At 42.0% G+C, this 19268-nt stretch overlaps 1 protein-coding gene across 4 annotated transcripts; it reads right to left on the reverse strand.

Moving 5' to 3' along the window:
• Positions 1-687: 687 nt before the first annotated feature.
• Positions 688-18120, reverse strand: nexn (nexilin (F actin binding protein)). 4 transcript variants are annotated; one of them, XM_047800043.1, is made up of 15 exons: positions 17948-18120; positions 13720-14053; positions 13281-13472; positions 12775-12862; positions 12509-12657; positions 11090-11293; positions 10797-10973; positions 9797-9985; positions 8291-8485; positions 7677-7712; positions 5734-5928; positions 5397-5615; positions 4041-4229; positions 3246-3609; positions 688-1360 (listed from the first exon to the last, which is right to left on the reverse strand). In XM_047800043.1, exons 2-15 carry the CDS (start codon positions 13993-13995, stop codon positions 1347-1349), a joined length of 2487 nt encoding a protein of 828 aa, XP_047655999.1. In that variant the 5' UTR covers positions 13996-14053; positions 17948-18120; the 3' UTR covers positions 688-1346. The 4 variants fall into 4 exon arrangements, with proteins under 4 accessions (XP_047655999.1, XP_047655998.1, XP_047655997.1 ...); XM_047800042.1 differs by having other exon boundaries at positions 688-1176; positions 5397-5618; positions 17948-18119; XM_047800041.1 differs by having other exon boundaries at positions 5397-5618; positions 17948-18119.
• Between the last annotated feature and the right edge of the window lie 1148 nt (positions 18121-19268).

Here is a 19268-nt window from a genome sequence, read left to right on the forward strand (position 1 = left end):
AATTGCTAATTTATTAATGGAATTATTTATTATTACTTTATTTCCCAAATTCTGTTTGTTCTAGATGCCAAAAATAACGACACGCAACCGTTTACCGTTTTATTCATTTTATTAAAAGTTTAAATATCACAAATATCTTTTGTTTTTGTTTTTTAAATATCTCTATCCTAAACTCACTGTATGCAAACCTCAGCAGTGCTTTATGAGCTAATCACGAGATTTTAGTTCGACATAAATACACATGGCCTTATGAAAACGTGAACAATTCATCAAATGAGCAACTTAAAATCACAGAGAGGATGAAAACAGTTGTTCCTGCATCGTGAAAGGACTGTTTGAGGAACAGATCACTCAGAAATTGTGGGTGAAAAAATTTCTACAACAGCAGCTCAGGTTTCTATTAAAGCACATGTTATCGTTTTTACATGTCCAGCATTTGACTGGCAGCTTTATTCAGAGCATCTTATGATTTTTTTTACACAATCAAGGGTTAAGGGCCTTGTTCAGGGGCCCGGCAATGGCATCTTGGTGGACTTGGGATTTGAACTCCCACCCTTCCAGTCAGTAATCTAGTAACCACTAGGCTACCACATGCCTTTTGATTCCGTAGTAATGGCGGATTCACAGCAGATTTTACATGAAAACCATTGATGTTTTCTATAAGGAGACTGTTATGAAACATGTGGAAGGAGTCTCCAGTGTCAGCGCTTTGTAACAGTCAGAAGTATTTTCAACATTATCTAGATTTCTGAGAGAACTGATTCTCTTAAACTTCCTTCATTCCTCCATAAAGTAGAAACAGCAGTTGACCCTGTTGTGTTATTCAAGCCATAAATCTTTTCAAATCGAAGTGTACATCCTAACAGCTGATGGAAACTGACTGTCTGGTTTTGGCACAAATTCACTGAAAGTCTTCTTTCTGATGGTGAGGGCAGCTTTCACGTGTGAACACATCTTTCACTTCAACTTTGAGCGGATTCTTTGGAGGAATGGTGAAAAACACACAAACACAAACACACACATAAACACACAAACACACAGGCTGCTTTTCCTCCTCTGAAGAAGAACGTTTGGCCCTACCATGAGGTGTGAACTTTAAAAAAGTACAAAGACATGAAAAAGACAGGGAAAGTTCCGGAGAGAGAGAGAGCGATGGGACCTGTCAGTAGTCCTCAGCTGGAGAGAGAGAGAGAGAGAGAGAGAGAGAGAGAGAGAGAGAGAGAGAGAGAGAGAGAGAGAGAGAGAGAGAGACAGAAAGAGTGTGTGTGTGTGTGAGAGAGAGAGAGAGAGAGAGAGAGAGAGAGAGAGAGAGAGAGAGAGAGAGAGAGAGAGAACGAAAGGGCCTGTCAGTAGTCCTCAGCTGGAGAGAGAGAGAGACAGAAAGAGAGAGAGAAAGAGAGAGTGAGTGAGACACCGAGAGAGAGAGAGGGAGAGAGAGAGAGAGACAGAGAGACAGAGAGAGACACAGAGAAAGAGAGAGAGAGAGAGAGAGAGAGAGAGAGAGAGACACAGAGAGAGAGAGAGAGAGAGAGAGAGAGAGAGAGAGAGAGAGAGAGAGAGAGAGTTATGATCATAAGGCAAATGAAAAATCTTTGATGAGCAGTAATGAGAAGTGATGGACGATTCATATATGATTCATACTTTATAAATGACTCATTTAAGTGAGTCCTCAAGAGATTTGATTCATAAACACAAATCAATCATAAAAAAATGTAATAAACAGATAAAACAAGCATTAAAGTCGGCACTCAGAGTGAATGTTATAAGCCACTCCAATGTCCAAATGTTATGTTAATAGTTATTAAAGGGAACTTCTGAGTATTCAGAGATGATTTATGCAGCTGTTAGTACAATAATTCAGATTATCAGAAGTGCTGACAAAAAACAGCCCAGGATACAGAATATGGACTCAGGAATTTAATAGCAGTCTGAATACCATGTGTACACAGTTTCAGTATTAAATCTATGATGTGCGCTCAACTCTGATACATTTCAAAATTTCTTAAGAGAAATTACTGTTCAGATCTTTTGATAAAAAAGGTCTGCTGTCATGGCATGTGTGTGTTACATCGTGTAAAGTTTGCAAACTAACAGTGGTTAACTAGCTTAAATGAACTTAGCAAACTGAGTGAGCTTGGAACTTGGTGAAACAGCTGATGTTAGCGTGAGGTGAAAGTTTGTTAATGGAGAAAACAATTCAGCTGTTATTTCATTAGTTGGCCAGGTGAAGAAGAGCCTCCAGCAATACAGAGCTGTGAGCTCTAGAAATAAAGGGGTGTGGCCTTTGAAAATAAATAGGTGAGGCCTCTAGTAATACAGAGCTGTGAGCTCTAGAAATAAAGGGGTGTGGCCTCTAGTAATACAGAGCTGTGAGCTCTAGAAATAAAGGGGTGTGGCCTCTAGTAATACAGAGCTGTGAGCTCTAGAAATAAAGGGGTGTGGCCTCTAGTAATACAGAGGTGTGAGCTCTAGAAATAAAGGGGTGTGGCCTCAGAAAATAAATAGATGTGGCCTCTAGAAATACAGAGGTGTGCCTCTAGTAATACAGAGCTGTGAGCTCTAGAAATAAAAAGGTGTGGCCTCTGAAAATGAATAGGTGTGGCCTCTAGAAATACAGAGGTGTGGCCTCTAGAAATAAAGAGGTGTGGCCTCTGAAAATAAATAGGTGTGGCCTCTAGAAATACAGAGGTGTGGCCTCTAGAAATAAAGAGGTGTGGCCTCTGACAATAAATAGGTGTGGCTTCTAGAAGTACAGAGGTGTGGCCTCTGGAAATACAGAGGTGTGGCCTTAGAAATACAGAGGTGTGGCCTTAGAAATACAGAGGTGTGGCCTTAGAAATACAGAGGTGTGGCCTTAGAAATACAGAGGTGTGCCTATCAGTATCAGTAAAGGAGGCGTGGCCTCTTGGCTGTAATAGTAAGGAAGGCGTGGCCTCTGTGTCCGTCAGTCCCAGTGAGGGAGGCATGGCCTGTATTACTCACAGTACTGATTACATGATATATAATCCATTAAACCTTCATAACTCACAAGTATCGAATATGACAAGAAGGAAATTTTAATATGTTATCTTTAATATGTTTCTGCTCTGATCTTTCAAAAGAACTGAAGAAGTGAAGAATTTTCAACAGCTGTTATTATAGAAGAGGACAAATGGAGGACTGCAGATTATATGGAGTTAGAAGCAGAAGGAGAAGGAACACCGGCATGCGCTGGTTAATATGGCATGACAGCGGCACCGACTTACTTTCGATAGTGAGGATACACGTGCTGGCGGCGCTGCCACGGCTGTTCACAGCCTTGCACATGTACTCGCCCTCGTCCTCGGGGAAGGTCTCGGGCAGGTAGAGGCAGTAGGTCTCACCTCGCTCGATATACTGATAATCCTCACAGTCCTGGAGGAGCTCACCCTCAAACCACCACGTCACCTCAGGCTTGGGCTCGCCTGTGATCTTAACTGTGAAGCGTACTGGCTCCGAGTCCACCACCGTCTGGTTCTTCAGAGGCTTTTTGAACCATGGGGCGCCCGAGCGGCCGTGATCATCCTCCTCGTCGTAGACTGCAGACCCATTCACAACACTGCCTTCCTCTTCATCATCATCCTCTCTTTCCTGACACACATACATCACAACATGTTTCAAGAGCCATGGAGAAAATTCCAAAAGTCCAAAGCGTCCATGCAAGTCCCACATGCATTAAGAGTGATGTGACAAACACAGCACAATTACTGGACACTGGACCTGATCTAGATTCCTTTTGCTTGGTTTCACGATCTTCAGGAGGATCTAGAAACTAGCTCTGAGCTGGATTTTTTTTTTCCCTCAGACTATAAGCATCAGCTATGTCTGTTTTGGCACAAATTCACTATTTGATCTAAAAGCACATGCAACTCCCCACTCAAGCTCCTCAAAGCTAACACAACCCTTTCAGTTCAAATCATCAGATCTATTTTCAGAATGAATCACGACATGGAATTTTTCCCTCTTCGTGCTGGACCTTCCAAAAGTTAGCTGTTAAACAAAGCATCCCATGAGACTTTTACTTTTTGGAGAGCAGCGTCGATTTCCTGCTGTTCAAACTGCATCCTCTGGAGCTTCTGCTCTTCGATCCTCCTCTTTTCCTCCTCCTCACGTGCTTTGGCCATCTGCTCGAACCGTGCACGCATGTCCACTTTCTGCTTGAATGGAGCGTCGTCCGCTTTCACAGCACCCTTCATGTCCTCGCCCTCATCCTGCAGGGAAGGAAAAAAACAGATGTTGAGATACATAAACAAAACAACAGACAAACCAGGAAACAACCCTGAACTATCAGAGGAGGTATGAAGTTCTGGTACTATTCAAATCCAAGAAAAAGTTCCGATTTCCAAAAACCTAAATTAAAATGAAAGTTTCAAGGGTTTCACAAAAAGTTCCTGTGTTTTTTTTTCTTTCTTTCTGGAAAAGCAAATGACCAGATTGTAAACATTTGTGGATTTTTAAAGGTTTAAAGTTTGTTGAAAAAGTTTATAGGATTCTGAAAAGCAGGTTCATTCATTCATTCATTCATTTCCTACCGCTTATTCAAACTTCTCGGGTCATGGGGAGCCTGTGCCTATCTCAGGCGTCATCGGGCATCGAGGCAGGATACACCCTGGACGGAGTGCCAACCCATCACAGGGCACACACACACTCTCATTCACTCACACACTCACACACTCCGGACAATTTTCCAGAGATGCCAATCAACCTACCGTGCATGTCTTTGGACCGGGGGAGGAAACCGGAGTACCCGGAGGAAACCCCCGAGGCACGGGGAGAACATGCAAACTCCACACACACAAGGCGGAGGCGGGAATCGAACCCCGACCCTGGAGGTGTGAGGCGAACGTGCTAACCACTGGGATGTGGTAGCTCAGTGGTTGAGGTGTTGGGCTACTGATTGTAAGGTTATGGGTTTGAACCCCAGGTCCACCAAGCTGCCACTGCTGGGTCCCTGAGCAAGGCCCTTAACCCTCAGTTGCTCGATTGTAAGTCATTCTAAATGCGGTAAATGTAAGCCACTGTGCCCCCCAAAAGCAGGTTCATTGTTTGCTAAAATTTTAGAATAAAAATGAGACAAAAGCTTCCAGAAATGGTAACGAAAAAGGATCTTGGACTAAAAAAAAAAATAAAATAAAATAAAATAAAAAGAATAGAGATAAAAAGTTTCCAGAAAAGTTATGAAAAAACTGGTTTTTCAAAAAGGTCCTTGGACTTCTAAAAAATGTCCTTGGTTTCTGATAAAAGTAATGAAGTTTGACTGAAGAGCTTCTTGTTTCTCTGCATCTCTGTTGTGTTACATTAGTCACACTCGTGCTTTTGTAATCGTGTGGATTTGTTTGGAGCTTTTCATGTTTATGTCAGATGTTTGAGGCCGGTACCTCCACACAGCGCTCGGCTTCCCTCTCTTTGATCTCCTCATCGATGGCCTTTCTTCTTGCTCTCTCCTCCTCGATCTTCCTCTGGATCTCCTCCTCTGTGAGCTGCTTGATCTTCTCAAACTTCACCTTCAGGTTCTTGGCCTGGATGGAGCCGGTTCTCTTCAGTTTTGTCAACTCTTCATACTCGGGGCTCACCACCTCCGTCGTCTCGTTGATCTCCTCCTGAGACACACACACACACACACACACACACACACACACACACACACACACACACACACTTAACATACACATTTGTGTTTACATAAAGAGTAAGAGCAGTAGGATTGACGTTTACCTCGCCCATCTCCTGACGCAGCTGCTCTAACTCTTTCTTCTCCATCTCCATCTTCTGACGCCGTGCCTCCGCCTTCCTTTTCCGCTTCTCCTCCTCTTTCATCTTCATCATCTCCTCAAAATTGATCTCCAGTTTCCCAGGATGCATCGCTTCCTGTGACTCCGTCCTCACCAGGTTGTCGTCCTCATCCTGCACCTGTGGGGGACAGACAGCGACGTGTGGCTTATAATTATTGTAAAATGTTCAAAATCTATATGTTTTAAAGTCTTTTACGAGATCTATATACAATCCACTGTTAGTCTCGAACACCAGACACCAAACATGTCAAACATTTAGATATCTAAGGATGCATCTCCTCTCTATTTAGTCACTTCAGTAAGCAGCGTCACGGCCGTGAGCATTAAAACACGTCACAGTGTTATTTATAATGTTTGATTTCACTCATGCTCTATACTGCTGTGTCAAATCCTAAATATGTGCTTCATAGAGTAGAATAGGACCCAGTCGAGCAGAAGAAAACGCAGTCGAATTCTGATCGAAGGAACAGCGTAAAAGAACAGAATAGAAACCAAAATAAAAAAAGAATATATTTGAATTCATTAGAGAAGATTAGAAGGCTATAAAACTAAATGGAATAAGATCAACATTTAACACAGATAATAAAAATAAAAATTTTCTGGAAGGGAAAAACTAAGTAGAATTAAACATTTATTGGAATAGAATCCATTCAGAAGATAACTAGAATGGGATCCAGCCAAACAATTAAGCATTGAATGAATCTAAGCACAACAGAATAATAAAGAACTTCGTAGCATAGAGTGAAAATAAAAAAATAAAAAAGAGAGAGAATAGGATGCAGCTAAAAAGAATAGAGTTAAATAGAACCGAATACACTGAAGTATAGAAAAAAAACTACAGGGACTTCGATCGAATCATTCATTCATTCATTCATTTCCTACCGCTTATCCGAACTTCTCGGGTCACGGGCATCGAGGCAGGATACACCCTGGACGGAGTGCCAACCAATCACAGGGCACACACACACTCTCATTCACTCACACACTCACACACTGCGGACAATTTTCCAGAGATGCCAATCAACCTACCATGCATGTCTTTGGACCGGGGGAGGAAACTGGAGTACCCGGAGGAAACCCCCGAGGCACGGGGAGAACATGCAAACTCCACACACACAAGGCGGAGGTGGGAATCGAACCCCCAACCCTGGAGGTGTGATTGCTGGAGGTGTCTCGATAGTACCGAATAACATAGATGTGAATAGAATTTAATGAGGAAAACGGAATGTAACAAGTTTACAGTGTACTATACTATATATACTATAGTGTACTCGACAATACATCTATAAGAGAGAGAAGAATAGAATCAGACATAATAAAATAGACCAGAATAGAATAGAATGTGTTTGATGATTGATGATGTATTTGATGATAGAGATTTAATCACTTATGTACGTCGCTCTGGATAAAGCTGCCAAATGCTGTAAATGTAAATGCAAATGTAAATAGAAATGTAAATGTAAATAGAAATGTAAATAGAAATAGAAATGTAAATGTAAATAGAAATGTAAATGTAAATAGAAATAGAAACGTAAATGTAAATAGAAATGTAAATAGAAATGTAAATAGAAATAGAAATGTAAATAGAAATGTAAATGTAAATAGAAATGAAAAGAAAAGAATGCAAAAAATAAAATAGCTTAAAACAGAACAGATCAGAATAGAATAGAAATAGTTTAAACTTTGCACTGAGGCAGGCTTGTGTCTCACAGGATGATATTATCTCTACACTTGTACTATATCATATTCGGGAGATTCAGTAACCATGACAACAGAAAATTATTTTGATATCAGATTGGTCTGAAATCCTTCATCTGTTAAATTCATCTTGATAAATCAGTTATTTAAAAAAAATAAATGCCTTACTTCTCCGGCACCGAGCGTCACAGCGTCGTCCTGATCCTGAGACGAGACAGAGTTGAGAAGAGCAGAGCAGCAGAGCAGGACGTGAGCACGACTTCATCACATTAATTCTACAGACATTTCTATTCTCTCTCAGATAAGGGATCGGTCTCTCTCGTGTTTAACCCTCAGTTCTGTTCCACTTTATATTCCACTCTCACTGAACATATAGAAACCAGCAGGAAACTCAGAACACATGGGTTAAACAGGTCGAGATATAAAACTTCATAATAGTGGAAACGGACGCTGTTGTGTGCTCAGAAGAGATTAGCGGGTTAGCTAGCGTTCACATACACGCTGGATAAACGCCTTTGAGAAGCTAACACAAGATTAACGGTGTCCAGTTACCAGTCACACCAGTTAAACTAGCTGAAATGTAACAAGCTAGCATGACAAGCTAATAGAACATAAATGACTGCTAAAGTATTAGCTCTGTTAGCATGTTAGCCAGATCCGAATCCAAGATGGCTCACTGAAACGGTGGCGGCCATTTTGTATCCAGTCGATGTGAATTCTCAGCGCCAAGCAGATGCATGCTACAATAACGTGGTTCCCAACTTCCCAACATTTTTCCTCACCATATTCTTACGAGCCTCCGCGAACAGCCTCTTCTCCTCCTCCAGGCGACGCTTGGCCTCTTCCTCCTTTCTCTTCTGCTCTTCCTCACGTCTCTGCCTCTCCAGTTCCTCGAAGCTGATGGCTAGTTTTCCTGGTGTGGCCCCATCGTCCACGCTCATGGCTGCCAGCAGGATGTCATCTTCTTCGTCTAGATTCTGAGAACACAAGAAGTATAACATTGTTAGCGAACTGAGGAGTTTCTGATAGGCAGCTCAATGCTCGAGTCTAATCTGTGGAAGCAATAATTTGAATTTATGCTAACACTGTTTACCTCTAGCGTCAAAGGATTAGGAACCTGATGTGAGAGCTAAGATGAGATAATGCTAATATAAAAGCCTTTAGTAAGTAGCTAAAGAACTTTTTACATCATCATACTGTAGTCGTCTATCACAGCTAACATTTTTAATTCACTGTTAGCCATATTAGCATGAGTCAGTGTATGCTTTCCTAAGAAACGCCGGACTCATGAAAAAGTCGATTTAGATTAAAAAAAAACTTCTAAAAAAAAAACTTCTAAAATGTGCTAGATCTTTGCTGAAATTGTTTATTAGCTGTAATAGCTGTAAACTGAAAGCCTTCTTTCTATACACTTTAATATGTAAAGCAGGGCTATCAAGTTATGAAGAAAGGCAAGCGTGACCTCTCAACCCCCCAGGATCAATGACCTGGGGTATTTGTTTAATTGACATTTATTGATTTGTGTGTGTGTGTGTGTGTGTGAGAGAGAGAGAGAGAGAGAGAGAGAGAGAGAGAGAGAGAGAGAGAGAGAGAGAGAGAGAGAGAGAGAGAGAGATTATGACTGGTGTTTGTTACCTTTTTGGACCCCTTTATCATGTGTAATGTTGCTCCCATATAAAACAGTTGAGCACAAGCCCAGACATTTTTAGGGACATGATTGAGGACAATGTCCTGTCCAGAGACACGAGCTGTTTCGTGTTGAGGTTTTGTTCAAACCCACCATCGAAAATAACCTCTCTAATGAATATGTTTTTTTTTTCATTGGTTGTTGCGTTAAATCTTACCCAGATACAATATTGCTATTTTCTGATTGGCTGTTGTGTAGCCTCTTTTTTTTGATTGGCTGATTAGTGTCAGGCTCGACTAAGAACCGAGACGCGCTTGATTCCTGCACGGTTCCATAGAGACAGCGGTGCGAACTGATACGTTTTGGGTGCTGCGGCTTATTAAATATATGATAAATAGTCAGTTTTTCTGCGTGAGAAATACGATGTGTGGCGGGAGATCGTGAGAAAAGACCCAAATGTGTGACGGTCACGTTAATGCGTGACATTTGACAGCTCTGTGTATAGTTTGTGTATTTATTAGTGCAGTAACATGTTCAACTCGATAAAATAAACGGTGGACACTTTATGCGCAAGATTTTACCGTACATCAATCCCAGACGTAGCTAGAGTTTGTAAGCGATCTACTGTACATTTAGCCTTTTAATTGATGACCGATCTGACCATGCTCTTCCTGGCGTCGGCGAACGCCTTCCTCTCCTCCAGGATGCGTCTCTTCCTTTCTTCCTCCACGCGTTTGTGTTCCTCCTCCAGTCGCTGTCGTTCCAGCTCCTCAAAGCTGAGCCTCAGTTTTCCCGGTCGGATCTCTTCCTTTTCAGCCTGCTCGCTGGACACGTCCTCGTCGTCCTGAACCTGGAACACGTCGAGACACGAACCAGAGATGTGACCGGTTTTTCACAAAGTTCCTCAAGGATCAAATTAAGTTTTCTACGTTCTGTGTTGCTGAGAAAAGGAGAGATTGTGAACACCCTGAAGTTGTTTATTTTGCTCTTACATCACATGTTAATGTCTTTTATTCCTTTTATTTATGAAGCTTTTCTATTAAAATTATTCTAAAATTCAGTGCTATTAAACATGTTTTTTTTAGATCATTCTGTGATTTGCATCAACACCTTCCAACCAATCAGAGTCCAGTATTCAACAAGTAATGTTTACAACAATTTAGTTTCTATGTTAGAACAAAACAAAGTGCGATAACACAGAGCAGCTTATTTCGCACTTGGTGATGTGTAACACTCTCACGCTCTCTCACTCATTCTCTACCGCTTATCCGAACTACCTCGGGTCACGGGGAGCCTGTGCCTATCTCAGGCGTCATCGGGCATCGAGGCAGGATACACCCTGGAGGGAGTGCCAACCCATCACAGGGCACACACACACTCTCTCACACACACACACACACACTACAGACAATTTTCCAGAGATGCCAATCAACCTACCATGCATGTCTTTGGACCGGGGGAGGAAACCGGAGTACCCGGAGGAAACCCCCGAGGCACGGGGAGAACATGCAAACTCCACACACACAAGGCGGAGGCGGGAATCGAACCCCCAACCCTGGAGGTGTGAGGCAAACGTGCCAACCACTAAGCTACTGTGCCCCCCCGATGTGTAACACACTAAGGTTTTAAGTATAGACAAGAGCAGAGTGTAAAGTGTGTACCATTCCCAGTTTGGCCTCCTCAAAAGCTTTCCTCTCCTCCTGGAGCCTCCTCCTGGCCTCCTCCTCAGTCTGCTTCCTTTGCTGCTCCTGCCGCTCCTTCTCCTGCTCCTCGAACGTCAGACACAGCTTACCTGGAGTCACGCGCTCCTTCTCTTTCCCCTGGCTCTCCTCATCGTCCTGCAAAACCAAAACCCATCAGATTTATCAACATCCCATTCTGCTGAAGCATCACACACTTTTCTTGTCTGGTTTTCTGCACCATCTCCACCATGCCCGTGTCTGATCTTCCTGACCTGGTTTGTGGAAACGGAGCTTCGCTTGGCCTCTCTAAACGAGCGCCGGTTCTCGTCGTATCTCTTCTTCTTTTCCTCCTCGCTCCTCTTGTGCATCTCCTCCGCTCGGCTCTTCTCGATGTCCTCGAAATTCATTTTGATCTTCCCAGGTTGCTTCTGCGATTTGGCTGGAACGACTCGCACCGAGATGCTGCTGTCTCCTTCCTGTGAGATAAAATACAGAAACACTGAATGCTGTAATTCAAGTTTTTAGTTGTTTATAGGTTTGTATAAAGAATGCAGAAATTTGCGTGAAGCACCCGGAGTCTTATTTTATCGCTTACTGAAACGTTAAACAGGTTCTGGACCAAAGATTTAATCGTTTGTTTGATAACAGAAATCCAGATCGAAACCGACGTGTTCCTGCGTCCTGCTTTCTCTGACACACAAAGAGCTCGGAGCGAGCCGTATTGTAGGCCTCGTCGTTCTGCTGGCTCAGCTGCCTCTGTTTTTTCTGCTAGAGTCCCTGATAGTAAGAGACTAATTCAGAGCGAAAAAGTGGCTGACGGCTCGTTTTAGACCGTGTGTGAAACAGTTGCCGGTCACATGTCGTCTGGACCTGCCGGTTTTACAGCCCCTACAGTCAGAGCTCTGGGGCAGATGCGACAGACACGATTGGTCCACACCGGTGCCATGTTTATTTTAAACAAGCGATGTGTTCTCTTAGTTCTGAAGTTCGGACATTTAACTGAAGGAGATCCGACTGTCTAACACGCTTCCTCCGGTTAAAGAACACAATATTCTATGCTCTATTTTAAACCACAGTCTCCACACACCATGTGTTACCGCTGTGAAGTGACCCTTGACTTTCCTAACATGGACACACACACACACACACACACACACACCAGCTGGTTGGTCGAGCGGATATGATATCTCCAAAGATACAGAAGGTATGGAGAGGAGAGATGTGTTAGTGTTTCTTTGGTCTAAAACAAAGCAATCACTGTTACCAACTCACTGTTACACGATTTTATAATCTATTTTATTTATTAACCCACAACATCAAGTAGCAGATTATACTTACATTTAATGACGCAGCTAGAAACATTCATTCACTCGCTCGCTCATTTTCTACCGCTTATCAGAACTTTTCGGGTCACGGGGAGCCTGTGCAGCACGGGAAGAACATGCAAACTCCACACAGACAAGGCGGAGGCGGGAATCGAACCCCAACCCCTGAGGTGTGAGGCGAACATGCTAACCACTAAGCCACCGTGCCCCCCCACACACACCCCCAGCTACAAACAGTGTTTTTGATTTAGCATTTTGCTTGAAACTAAATAATGCAGCTTATCATGTTACTGAGCAATAAGCAAAAAACCTCCTCTGTCCTGCAGTTCCAGCTTCACCTCTTACTGTTAAAAAGCTCTTGCTCACCTCCTCCACCTTCTTGGCTAACTCCTTCTTAATCTTGGCCTTCTCCAAGGTCTCCTGAGTGATGCGCTTCTTCCTCTCTTCCTCCATCTTCCTCCTCTGGTCTTCCTCTCTATGCTTCTCCATCTCAGCAAATTTCCCCTTCACGCTGCCTGTGGACACATCGGGAGCAAAAACCAGATTAAGGATTAAAAGAAGTCGTAGGTTTGGATTTTGGACCCTTTCGGGACACCAGTGTCTGTCTGTCGGTGTTTAGTCTTCTGACTCACCGATGATCTTTGGGACGTAGGACTTCTCAACTTTGGCCGGTTTTACTTCCTCCTCCTCCTCGTCGCTGGAGGCGAGCAGCTCTTGTATCTGTGGAGGATAAGACAACGGGTTGTTGTGAGGTAAGAAAGGGTTTATCTGGGGATCATCTGCTTTTAGGTGGCCTGCACCGTGATAACGGCTGCTAATCCTGTAAGTCCAGCCTGCAGCGGAGACAACGATTGGACCTCCTACAGTCACATGCCGCAGCCGTAAGTCTTTAAATCATTTAAATACGAGTTTTGTAGAATATATAACCAGGACCTATAAATATTATAGATATAAAGAAATATGGAGTGTGTGTGAGATATAGAGATAGATTGATTAGGTTCCAATACTTCGATAGATAGATAGATAGATAGATAGATAGATAGATAGATAGATAGATAGATAGATAGATAGATAGATAGATAGATAGATAGATAGATAGATAGATAGATAGATTTTAACCACTAGTTCACATACTGACCAACTGCTTTTTGCGGATCCTCTCCCGCTCTTTGATGTACTGCTCCTTGCGTTTCTTTTGCTCCTCCTCGCTCCTCATGCGGTTCCTCTCCTCTCTGACCTTCTGCATGGCCTCAAACTTGCTCTTCACGTCTCCTTTGCCCATTTTCGGGATGTAGCTCTTCTGCACCGGTTTGTTGGTCTTGAGAAGTCTCTTTGGGAAGAAAGCAAGCAAGATGACCACAAGGTCAGTAGGAATAACTTATCTTGACCTGCTTGAACCTGATATGACTAACAGATTCATTTTGGAACCTCTAATGACAATCCTATCGAGCGTGATCTTCTTTACATCAATAAAGTTTAATGGAAAAATCCTCATTTTATATCTCTTTTTATTTCTGCTCTGATGAGTCAAAGACCTTCTCACTCATAGGTCTGGTCTCAGGAGATGGTGTCCATACCTCTTGTTTTAGCGCAACGTCTGTCAGGTTGGCTCCGTCCTCCGTCACCTCGTCCTCCAGATCCCCGACGTCGTTCATGTTGTTCACCTCGGTGATGCCGACGTCCGAGCTCTTCTGCGGCCGTTCTCGCTTTCTCGTCCTGCCGACCTTCTTGGTCTCTTTTTCCTCCTTGACGGAGTTCATTTCTTCCACCTGAGTCTTGCTTTCCTCGGCGTCTTCTAGGTGCGTCATTTCGTTCGTGTGCTCTGCGTTTTCAAGGCTCATGACTTCAGCCATAGTGGCGTCTCTGTTAGACGTGATGACGAGGCCTAGAGATGGATCCTTCAGGGTAAGTCTGTGATGAAGCAGAAAGAGAACCATGTCAACAGGAATCAAAGCAAATTATGACATTATACAAATCAGAGTAATGTAAAAAAAAAAAATCAGTCAGTCATTTTAACCTAATGAACAATTAACCCTTTGTCACATTTCACTAGTAGCTGATTTTACAGCCCTGAATTTATGGCTCTATTTTTCCTCTATAGATAACCGTAGACATCCGTATATATTTCTATAATCTTTCAATTCGATCACAGTTACACCAAATTATTTGTTTTGTAACCTGGTTCCAGGCCCGGCTCCAGACATGAGATGAAAGGTGGGCCAAGTGATATTCCAGGTGGGCCGGTCTGATTGGGGTGGGGGGTTCTTTAATGCTTCAATCTCTCATGTCTATAGTTTTAATACCATATATTTAAGACGATTGTTGTTTGTTATTGTTGTGTTTGTGTTTTCTTCATTTTTAATATTTTTTTGTACATATTTTGGAACTATTCATTAACTTTATATATATATATATACGTATATATAATGGGTTAACATGTTTATTTTTACATTCTCTCTTTTTGCATTTGTAATATTTTTTTGACCCCTAACAGATCTTGTATCAATGAAGTAACTTTAGATTTGATAAATAGGGGCAATTCTTTTAAAATAACTATTTACATCAACTAAAACAAACTTGTTACTCGAGTGAAGCACGAACTGTAAGAATTGGGTTTATTCTTGTAATGTTTTGTTAAAAAGGGACAGCTCTTTTAAAATAACTATTTACATCAACTAGAACAAACCTGTACATGTTGTATTTTATTAGGCTATATATAGTGTGTTAATCAAGTTCACTAACAGTTCTAATAAAGTTACTGTGACTGTCGTTTATTGCTTTATAAGCACAATAACGTATCTCGAGCTGAATTGAATATCGCACCAATTTCCTGATTGGCTGTTACTGTATATGGTTATATGGTATATGTATATGGTATACTGTGGTTAAGGTGTTGGGCTGCTGATCGGAAGGTCATGGGTTCGAACCCCAGGTCCACCAAGCTGCCACTGCTGGGCCCCTGAGCAAGGCCCTTAACCCTCAGGTGCTCAGTTGTAAGTCACTCTGGATAAGGGTGTCTGCTAAATGCCGTAAATGTAAATGTAAATATATGGTGTGGGGCCAGGGTGGGCCAGGCCCACTCTGGCCCCCCCGTGGATCCGGGCCTGCCCGGTTCTGTGGTTCTGTCTGTGGGTTCCTTTGGTTCCAACGGATGACAAGAACCTGTAATGTTAGAAGCTCTTAACAGGTTGACAAGACAAGCTGCTCAGGATCCTGTAATCTCACACCAGCACCTGGTACAGAGTCGGAATTTATGACTCTCCACTCGCTGTCATTAAAAGAGTGATGGAGCGGATGAAGCAGCGTATAAAAATAAAAACCGAGTCGTGTATTTATAGAAATGATTTCAGACTCAGAAACTCAGACGTCGGAAAGGTTTCGGGGTTCGAATCCATCAGAAATATCGACAGACATGAATGATTCACAACGCAGATGATTATTCACATCCGAGTGAACACTGAACCGCACCAGACATCACACACACATCACACACCATTTAATACGTTTATATTTTACAGTTCAGAAGAAGAACGAACTAATCAGGAGCGTGTTTGTTTGAAAGCTAATTAGCCTGCTAGCTTCACTGCGGTAGGCTAAAGATTTGTTTCTACCAGAGCAGCTGTAGATGTTCGTAGATTGTCCCTTCGGTATATTTAGAAACAAATTCACACAATCAGTATAAACTTCTTATATTGTCTGGAAAATGTTTCTCAGTTCTTCTCAGTTTGATCACATGGTTGCTCATATTTAAGCTTCCACCTGAATTGTTTTTTAGTTAGACGGCTACGTTAGCCTCATAGCTCTTGTTCAAAACCAATCACACAAATGTAAGAAAACAAAAGGCGAAAGTTTCAGCTGACCAACTAAATGTGTGTCACTCGGTTGTTGCTATGGAGATTTAGCTAGCTGTGTTTCTCAGCTAACCAGTCAGTTATTTTGATGATGGGAGAAATACAGCTACATTTTAATCGTGTATCATCTCGTAAACTCTGAGGTAATTAATTTTTAGTGACGTGACACACGGCTAAGTACGGCGACCCATGTTCAGAGTTCGTTCTCTGCATTTAACATATCCAAAGTGCACACACACAGCACTGAACACATACACACACACCGTGAACACACACCCGGAGCAGTTAAGCAGTTGGGGGGTTCGGTGCCTTGCTCAAGGGCACCTCAGTCGTGGCCGGCCTGAGACTCGAACCCACAACCATAGGGTTAGGACTCAGGAGGAGACGTGTTATGAACAAGAATGATGTAGCTGAGACACGATGGAGATACCGAGAGTTCCTTCCAGCATCGTGAGCCCATAAACACAACACAACGGTCAGAGCTACACTCTGTTTCTGTGCCTTTTATAACGAAACGGTCAGAACAGCGAATGTGTGACATCATAATAGTTTGCTTTTTACAGGAAGTTAGTGAAGTTGTTTCTTTCCCTGCAGCAGCACATCCACAGGGTTTTATTGTCTTACACCACAAGCTTTTTGACAACACCTTGAGCTCCTTAGGTCAGTTAGAAGAACGTCTCGTTCCCTCTCCAGCTCCTCTTATATTTTTGGAAACAAAGATTGTTTTGGGGCAAACGGTTAGCGCACGTTTTAACGAGACGTTGTGGGTTTGTGTAACGCTAACGATGAAACATTCTAGTGAGCTTTCAAACAGATTTACATGAACGTCATGAGAACCTTCGTGACTGAATGGCAAAGCCTAAATATATCTGCAGTCCACGTGACCCTCGGCTATTTCTGAGCACAGCTATGTGGTGAGATGTGGACGACACACAGACACCTACACGTCTCATATTAAGTATACTTTTAAAATCAGGTTTTATAGATCAATATTATTTATTTGTTATTTCTACTCTAGAGCTAGCATCTGCTTTCGGGGTTCTACATCATTTCCACTTCTATCTCTTAATCATAATGACACACACACAAAGACACACACACACACACACACACACACACACACAAATACTAGCAAACAATGATTCAGTTGGATCGTAAATTAATTATAAATGCTGATTTTATTATTAGGAGTGGATTATTATTATTATTATTATTATTATTATTATTATTATTATTATTATTATTATTATTATTATTATTATTATTATTATTATTAGGTCTCACACCAAAAACTTCATATATTCATCATATATATTTTTTGTAAAGGTATCATATGGCTCTGTGTTTAGCTCAGATTACTCTCACGCCATAACGACCTTCTATTCATGGACGTCAACTTTTTTTTTCCTATCAATTCACCTCCATCACTAAATTTCTGCATAAATTTGAGACTTGGGGCTTTATTTATTTTATTAAACTCATTCTAGCAGTTTTTGTTCATTATCTTCAATCGACTCTGACGATTTAAACTAACATCCGCTTCATATCAGGAAACTGTATAAAATTCTGTTCTTATAAAAAGAAATAAAACAAAACAAAATGTCAAGAAAACATGAAATTAAATTGGAAATCAATCAAGAGCTGGGAAGAAAAACAGGAAAATGAAATAAGGATATAAAATTTTCTTCAAATAAATAAATAAATAAATAAATAAATAAATAAATAAATTTCAATTAGAATAGAAATTCCATATTGATAAAATTCTATAAATCTGGTTTTTAAACATTAAGTGAAATTAAGGTTTTTAGAGATAAATGGAATAATTCAAACAAACTCTGTGAGATCGATCTTATTTGTTTATATGTTTTTTTTTATTCTGAATTTTCTATTCTAAATTTCTAATCTCTGAAAATTTGACATTTTCAGACTGATTTAATGAAATAATGAAACTTACCGCTCTGTAGTTCCTCCTCCTGACTCTCATAGGAGGTTTTGTCCAAAAAAAAAACTCTTCTGGTATCCACAGCGAGATCCGGATTCGTAATTCCACACTGTGCAGTGTGTTTGTGCGTGCATGTGTGTGTGTGTGTGTGTGTGTGTGTGTGTGTGTGTGTGTGTGTGCGTGTGTGTTACTGTCAGGAGAATGAGTGAGGCTTACAGATGGACCTGCCCTGGCCATAAAAGCCCTGTTATACCGGCCACCACATTCCGCACGCGTCACCACTCCACAGCTGTCACACAACACACACACACACACACACACACACACACCATCCACCCTACCCACCCACGGCTGCCCTTTTTACCCCCACCCCAATTTCCTCTTACCCTGTCCTGTAGCTGAGCTTTGTGGGACTTCAGTGTCACTTTATTACTTTGAGTAATTAGTGCTGAATCGACACCCAGAGTTTTACACAGTTTCCATCATTCCACAAATCGACACCGCGGAGGTTTTCTCAACAACTCAACAGCGTCACTTCACTTAACACTGCGAAGCTCATTTAGCATCCTAGCATTTCTTTTATCAATGTGGGAGGTGAGTTCATTCAGCACCGTGTGAGTTGTTTCAATACTGTGCATCTTAACACAACTCAGTGAGAGTCATTTCAACACTGAACAATTCAATACCACACAGGTCAAATAAACGAAATGAGTTATTTCAAAGCTAGATTTAAAACTTAACACTCAACAGCGTCTCAACAGTACAAGTCATTTTAATACTGTATGACTTAACACTGTGAGAGTTCAATCAACAGCAAGAGCAGTTACCATTGTAAAAAGTTACTTCACTGTGAGAGTGAGCTCAACACCATACGAGTTAAATCAGTTAGAGTGAGCTCAACACCATATGAGTTACTTCTCGGGTCACGGTGAGCCTGTGCCTATCTCAGGCGTCATCGGGCATCGAGGCAGGATACACCCTGGACGGAGTGCCAACCCATCACAGGGCGCACACACACTCTCATTCACTCACACACTCACACACTACAATTTTCCAGAGATGCCAATCAACCTACCATGCATGTCTTTGGACCGGGGGAGGAAACCGGAGTACCCGGAGGAAACCCCCGAGGCACGGGGAGAACATGCAAACTCCACACACACAAGGCGGAGGCGGGAATCAAACCCTGACCCTGGAGGTGTGAGGAAGACACCATGCCCCCCAGCTCAACACCATACAAGTTAAATCAGTCAGAGTGAGCTCAACACCAGCAGACCGGGTACATTCATTCAGCACTACTATACATTCAACACCATGCCAGGTAATTCAACAC

Source organism: Tachysurus fulvidraco, chromosome 14, assembly GCF_022655615.1.
Source record: "Tachysurus fulvidraco isolate hzauxx_2018 chromosome 14, HZAU_PFXX_2.0, whole genome shotgun sequence".
NCBI lineage: Eukaryota > Metazoa > Chordata > Actinopteri > Siluriformes > Bagridae > Tachysurus > Tachysurus fulvidraco.